Source organism: Lactuca virosa, chromosome 9, assembly GCF_052849685.1.
Source record: "Lactuca virosa cultivar CGN04683 chromosome 9, Lactuca_virosa_CGN04683_v6, whole genome shotgun sequence".
Lineage (NCBI taxonomy): Eukaryota > Viridiplantae > Streptophyta > Magnoliopsida > Asterales > Asteraceae > Lactuca > Lactuca virosa.
This window is the reverse complement of record NC_136434.1, coordinates 19029269-19036619: the sequence shown is the minus strand read 5'-3', so window position 1 is coordinate 19036619 and position 7351 is coordinate 19029269. Positions and strand designations below refer to the sequence as shown.

The window sequence follows — 7351 nt, the reverse complement described above, 5'->3', positions numbered from 1 at the left end:
TTTTTTTGAAATATTATGGCTGAAATCGGAAGGGATTGGTTCCTGATTTCTCGACTATGTAGTAAGAAACTAAGAATAGAGAGGCTCAATATTTGGTAGATTAAAAAATATCGGGAATTAGGTTGTGTTTGTTTGTTTAAAAAAAACTCTTCTAACCTCTTAGTGCTGCGTGGCGCAGCACACGCGCATCACTTTTAGGTTCGCAGCAGTTTGTTTTTCTGCAGACTTCGGGCTCAAAAACCTCTTCCCGTCCTCTTCCCCACACAGCAGTGGACTTAACTCTTCTAACCTCATCTAAAAAAAACACCCTATGCCCTAAACAAAAAAAAAAAAAAACGCCGCTGCCTTCTCGTTCGTTCTCCTTCTTCTTCTCGGCAGCCTTCCCAAAGATCGATCCAGAGGTGGTCCGACTCCAGCCTCCGCTGCCACCCCATCGCCGGTCGCCGTTCCCCTCAGTCCGCCGGTCGCCGTCGCTGCTTGCTGCTGCCATCGTGCTGCCCTCGATCTTCAACAGGTATTTTTTTTTCTGATTTCTTATTGATTTGAGTACCGATTGTATGAATTTGAGTACCAATTTTCTGATTTCTTATGCATTTGAGTACCGATTTTATGAATTTGAGGACCGATTTTCTGATTTCTTGCTGCCCTCGGTTTCAAGATCAGTTAATTTTTTTTTTCTTCTGATTTCTTATGCATTTGAGTACCTATTGTATGAATTTGAGTACCAATTTTCCGATTTCTTATGCATTTGAGTACCAATTGTATGAATTTGAGTACCAATTTTTTGATTTGAGTTAGGATTTTGTTGCTGAGATGTTACAACCTTTGTTAAAATCTTTGTTGAATGTAAAATTTATGATATAATTGTTCTTTAAACAGATTTTCTGCTGAAATTTATATTTGTTGAATGTTGAATGTTGATTTATGCTGAAATCATAAACTTATATGCAAGTTTACATGCTGAAATCATAAATCTTTGTTGAATTGGTCCACCTCTTTGCTGAAATGGTTTTTTTTAACTTAATTATTGAATTGTTATCACTTGTATTTCTTGAATGGAGATCAAGTTTATGTTTATATGCAAGTTTGTGCTTAAATTGTTAAACTTATTTGTTGATTGTGTTGTATAATCTTTGAATATGTTGATTATGTTGAAATATGATTAATCTTTGTAGCTAAAGTATGTATTCTATATTTTTTTTTGTTATTAGCAATGGGAGATAAACATACATGGACCAATGAGCAAACAAAATGTTTATTGCAAACTTGTATTGAAGAAGTGTAAACCGTGGGTAGAAAAGGTTTGAGTTTGCACAAACAATCATGCCACAAGTTAGGAACAACTATTAAGGAAAAGTATGGCGTGGATTTGAATCAACGACAATTAAAAAACGCCTATGATAACCTTAAAGCCAAATACACAGGATGGTTATACTTAAAAAACAAAACTGGAAACCTTTACAATCCACAAACAAATACTTTTAACTTAGCAAATGAGGAGTGGGAGGACTTTAAAAAGGTATACATATATATATATATATATATATATATATATATATATACACACATATTTATATGTATTTTGTTTATATAGTTGCCATTTATTCTTATATTACTTTTGTTACATTGATTGCGTTTAGGGACATCCGAAAGCCGCTTCTTTGAAAACTGTCCCATTATTGTTTCCAGAGCTTTGTGCATAACTCTTTGATGGAAACAGTGCATCTGGTAATCTCAGCTATGCCACATCCCAAACACCATCGAGATCATCTTTTTTCCATGGCGCACCACTACAGATTTTGGACGCCCCTTCCATTAACATAGATGAAGATGATTTATTTTCCAATCATACTAGTGAACATTTTACTCAGACTCCACCTTCTGATGCTTCACCTTCTGTTGATTCACCTTATGCTGCTTCACCTTCTGGTAACCCCAACAAAAGGGCTAAACCCTCAACTCCTAGACCTCGAGCTCCTAGTGCCTCACCTGATCCACCTTCTTGTGCCTCGCCTAAAGCTTCTATTACTGCTGATGATTTAGCACTGGAGATGCAAAAAGCTCTACGCCATTTGACTCAAGGGCCAACAATTCCCCAATGTTTAGAGAAACTTGAGTTGCCCGAGTTAGAACCAGTAGACCCTATACGATTTGCTGCGTATCATATTTTTGGAGGGACCATGAGAGATGTGGGTAAATTTGCCTAATGATCCACAAATATTAAGAGGATGGATCGAGATGACAGCTACAAGTTTAGGAGTTTTAAAGGATGGAAAGATTGTTCGTTAAGTTTATATGTTTGAGTTGTTTAGGTTTTAATTGCATGTTTTGGAACTATATGGTTATTTGCTACTTGAATGTTATTTGTAGTATTTGGTACTTGAATGTTATTTGGTTATTTGCTACTTGGGATTTATGATATGTTTTTTGGTACTTGAAATTTATGTTATGTTTTTTTGGTACTTGAGATTTATGTTATTATCTTATGTTATTATTATTATCTTATGTTATTATCTTATGTTATATTATTATCTTATGTTATTATATGTTTTCTTGATTAATAGGTTTGTAATGGATCACGACAAAAAGATACTACTCATAATTCTTATGTACTTGTACGTCCGCTACTTTTGGAAGAGGGTTGTCAAACGAGTGCGGGACAACGATTGGGAAATGACGGGACATGAATTTACGTTAGAGTTACTTCACCGTAATCCTCTACAATGTCTTGAAGTTCTACGCATGTCTCGTGAATCATTTGTCCGGCTATGTGCTCATTTTAGAGTAAACTATGCGTTAAAGGATAGCAAACATGTGTCGGTTGAGGAGAATATGGCTATGTTTTTTATGATGATCGGTCATAACCAACGTTATGTGATTATCAAGCGGAGATTTCAACACTCAAAGCAAACAATTCATAAGTTTTTTCATGAAGTGTTGGACAAAATGTTGCTTTTCGCACATGACATTATAATACCAACTTCTTTTAATCTGAATCCAAACATTCCGGGACATAATAGGAGGCTACGACGGGTGTTCAAGGGAGTAGTTGGTGCACTTGATGGCACTTTGATACATGTTGTTGTCCCTGCAAACAAACGGGATTTATATAGAAGTAGGGGAAAAGGCGATTGTTACCAAAACGTATTGGCAATATGTGACTTCAACATGATGTTTACGTTTGTTGTTGCCGGTTGGGAAGGGATAGCACACAATTCTAGAATTTTATCAGAAGCATTAGCAAATCCACATGCACCATTCCCGCTTCCACCTCCAGGTAAATTTATGGCTATTTAAATAGTTTTATCTTTATTTGAAAAATAAATGACTTTTTTTTGTTTTTTTTTACAGATAAATATTATCTTTGTGATGCCGCCTATGCAAACATTCGAGGTTTTATGGCACCGTACCGTAATGTTAGGTATTGGCTTGGAGATTTCCGTCGAAGACATGCATTAACGAATAAAGAAAAATTTAACCATGGACACGCAAAACTTCGGAATGTCATTGAGCGTGCTTTTGGTGTCTTGAAAGCACGATTCCCTATATTGAAGAGGATGACACCATTCTCGTTGGTTACACAACGAAACATTACCCTAACATGTTTTGCGCTTCATAATTTTATAAGAAGAGAGGGACTACGTGATGAGTTTTTTGCACGATATGATGAACCAAATGTCTCGGTTCAGAATAACAATGTAGTCGTTGATAATGATGAAAATGAGATTCCAACACATGGTACTGCAGCGGACCGTGAATATATGAGCCAGTTACGGGATGAAATTACCGAACAATTGATGCAAAATATGGAATGAAAATTATTAAAGTTTGGTTGTATGAATTTTATTTAAAAATGTTATTGTAAGACTAATTTCGTTATTTGAATTTTATTTCAATATTTTAAGACTACAATTATTAAATTTTTGGTATTAACAAACTATTTTCGGTTTATTAAATTACTTTATTTTAAATTTTTTAATATCTGCAGCAGTTTGCAGACGTTAAAAAAACAAACATGCTTCTCATTACAGTCTGCAACACTTTGGTCCACCTCTTCTGCTGCAGAGGTGGTCCGCAGACTTCAGACAGTTTCACTTCGGAAAAACAAACAGCACCAGAAATGAGTGATCTAGAAAGATAACAAGTGACAACTAAAGAAACTTGTTGATGTTTTTTCAAAATTCGTTTTACGTCTTTTTGTACTTTTTTTTTTCATGTTTTTTTGTAATTCATTTATAAAACTTTAATTTTACATGTTTTTTTTACACTTCTTTTTAAGAAATTAAATATCTTCCTACTCTTTATTTCTATCAATCATCTTACCCATTTAAATGATAACATGTGTCATATTAATATACTAAAATATCATTAAATTTCATTAAATGAGTATTAAATGTTACACATGTCATCATTTAATTGGGTATAAGGATTTGTAAGAATAAAATGTAGAATAATCATTTTTTTACAATTCTTTTTTAAATCATTTTTTAAAACTTTTTTACAAGTTTTTTCACAAATCACTTTATAACTTCATTTTTTTTACTTCGGTTTTATATATTTTTGACAAGCCATTTTTATAACTTTATTTTTTGTAAAACATACAAAAATAAAATAAAAACGAAACCAAAAGATAAAGTTTTATAATAAATTGTGAAAAGCATAAAAAAGTGAAGTTGTAAAAAGATTTGTGAAAACACATGTAAAAAGGTAAAAAATAAAGTTGTAAAAATGAATTAGGTAAAAAAAAATTAAGTTGCAAGAACATGTAAAACTAAATAAAAATTTAAATTATAAAACGAATTACGGGAAAACATGAAAAGTAAAGTTGTAAAAACGAAAAATAAAATAATATTGAATAAATGAATTATGAAAATATATATAAAACCAAAGTAAAATATAAAATTATAAAAATAACTTGTATAAGAATATACGAACTAAAAAAGTAGAATTGTAAAGAACCGTAAGCAGTGTGTAATTTCTACTTTAACCTTTCTTAAGAAAATAATTCACAATCGCTTGTTGTGTTTACTTGATTACAGTAGAGTAATTATAAGGTCAGCTACAATCACATTTGTTTCTAAATTATATATGAAATATGACAAGTGTTACCTATGACAACCCATAGAAATAAATAAGGCACGTTAAATTGTATTTTCACCCGCGCGTGAATGTTATTGTACTTGTAAGTTGTAACTTTCATTTACAGCTGCACACCTAACAGGTTACGAAATAAACGATTTAATACATATGCCCATGGCTCCAGTTGCTCCACAACTTCTTGTCTCCATATCTATTTGCAGCAAAAATGGACCCTCTCTCTCTCTCTCAAGAATTAATGAATGTTGCAGTAATTGTGGCGTGATAGTTCTGGGCAAGAGCATATGCATGAAGGCAGTAATTGCATGCTCTATCTTCACCCTTACGCCACTCATGGTTTCCATGCACATTTTCATATATATATATATATATATATATATATATATATATATATATATATATATATATATATATATATATATATATATATATATATGGCAAATCAATAGAAATGCATAAAAGTTTGGAAACCCAAAATCTAGAAAATCAATAGTAATACATAGAAAAAATACTTTAAGATATCTAATTTTTTTTTTTTTTTGACTTTATAGGGCTAAAAATCGTAGGTAAGAAACAAATTCGCTGAAAAAAAAATTGAAAAAGGAATTATATTTTTTTTCAGCGATTTTATAAATAAAGTAGCGATTTTTATGTTTGTAAAGTAAAAAAAATATATTAGATATCTCAAAGTATTTTTTTATACATTTTAAGGTTTTAGGGTTTTTTTTTAGATTTATGCATTTTGTATCGATTACCTATATATATATATATATATATATATATATATATATATATATATATATATATATATATATATAGACTTAAGTTATTTTATTCAAACTAAGTATTGTGTTATTGTTTGCATAATTGTGGGCCAATCATTTTATTTAATTTTGGAAAGTGAATAATACATATTATTAAATTAAATATAATTAAAAAATACCAACTAATTTCATTCTAAGGGTATTTTAGTCAATTAACATAAATTTAAAAAAGAAAAATTACATATTTTAAGGAAAATAGATTCTATTAATTTTAAAAATCGGATTGTATGGAATCACTTTCAATTTTGTGGTCCGTTCTTCAAGCATCAACTTCTGTGATTCCAACAGAATTGGAATTCGTCATTCCATTCCAACAGAATTGATAACTATTTGGAATTTGTGATTCCAACAGAATTGGAATTTGTGATTCCAGCAGATCATGAGGAAAAATTTGTGATTCCAACAAAATTGGAATTTGTGATTCCAACAGAATTGGAACTTATAGTCTTGTACAACCCCATTGGAAAATCAAACTGATCAGTTGGGTAGTGAATCAAGCCCTAAAATAAGCAGAAGCAACAAATATCATTAACAAAATTAAACAAAATAAACAATCAAATTTCAATGAAACCTAACACTGTCTTTCAATTCACTAAACCAACCTAAAATTGAAACAAAACTCCTCCTCGTCCCTCTCAATTCTTTGAAACCTGCAAATGAAACAAATAAAAAAAGAATTTTATAGCAGATATATTAAAATCCAAAAAAGCAAAACACAATCTGTTGAAAGGGGGAGAGTTAGGGTTGAAGCAATTCACTAGGGGCGCCCTAAAGAGTCACAAAGAGTCACAAAGCAAATGCCTAACATAATTACCAACCAAAATCTAAGATTAAAGAAGAGATCTTACAAGTAAAATGACTAAATTAGTAACACAGAGCATTACATTGGAATTAGCAATACACCTTTTGATAGCAAAAGCAAATGCCAAAAATGTGTCTGATACTAACAATTCTAAGCGGATCTAATCGAAGGTGCTGAAACAAAAAGCAAAATAGCAGAAAAGAATTGAACGACTAAAAGAAAGAAATGAAATCGAACCTTGGGTTTGATTAGGGAAGAGGAATAGATGAACAAAAGAAACACGAATGAAGTAGACAAACTCCTCCAATGGCTCATCTGTCGAGCGGAGGGAAGAGGAATTCAGAGGCGAATCGGATGGCTCTATGAGGGAATTCCATCGTGGAGAAGAGGGAGAAGGGGTCGTCAAGGCCATCGATTCTTCCTAGGCCTCATGATTTTGTCATCGACAACCACCGATCGGGAATGACAGTAGCGGTGGTTGATGATTCAGGGGGCATTTGGCTGATTTAGTCAACGGAAAGGATGAAGAATAATGCAAACAGCGACGGGAAGGATCGGAAAAGCACCTCTAGTGCCTGAAATTTTTTTAAGAAGGAGAATGCAAAGGCAGTGGTGGCGATGGGTTGTT

The 7351-nt window shown here is 32.3% G+C and overlaps 1 protein-coding gene across 1 annotated transcript; it reads left to right on the top strand.

Annotated features, from left to right (window-relative positions):
- Positions 1-2673: 2673 nt before the first annotated feature.
- LOC145138989 (uncharacterized) lies at positions 2674-6398 on the top strand. Its single transcript, XM_079072967.1, has 4 exons — positions 2674-3277; positions 3352-3738; positions 5649-5663; positions 6274-6398. Exons 1-4 carry the CDS (start codon positions 2674-2676, stop codon positions 6396-6398), a joined length of 1131 nt encoding a protein of 376 aa, XP_078929093.1.
- The last annotated feature ends 953 nt before the right edge of the window (positions 6399-7351 follow it).

Coding starts and splice junctions, on each gene's coding strand:
- LOC145138989 (XM_079072967.1), top strand. CDS start 2,674: ATGACGGGACATGAATTTACGTTAGAGTTACTTCACCGTAATCCTCTA. Junction 3,278..3,351: donor ATTCCCGCTTCCACCTCCAG/GTAAATTTATGG, acceptor TTTTTTTTACAG/ATAAATATTATCTTTGTGAT.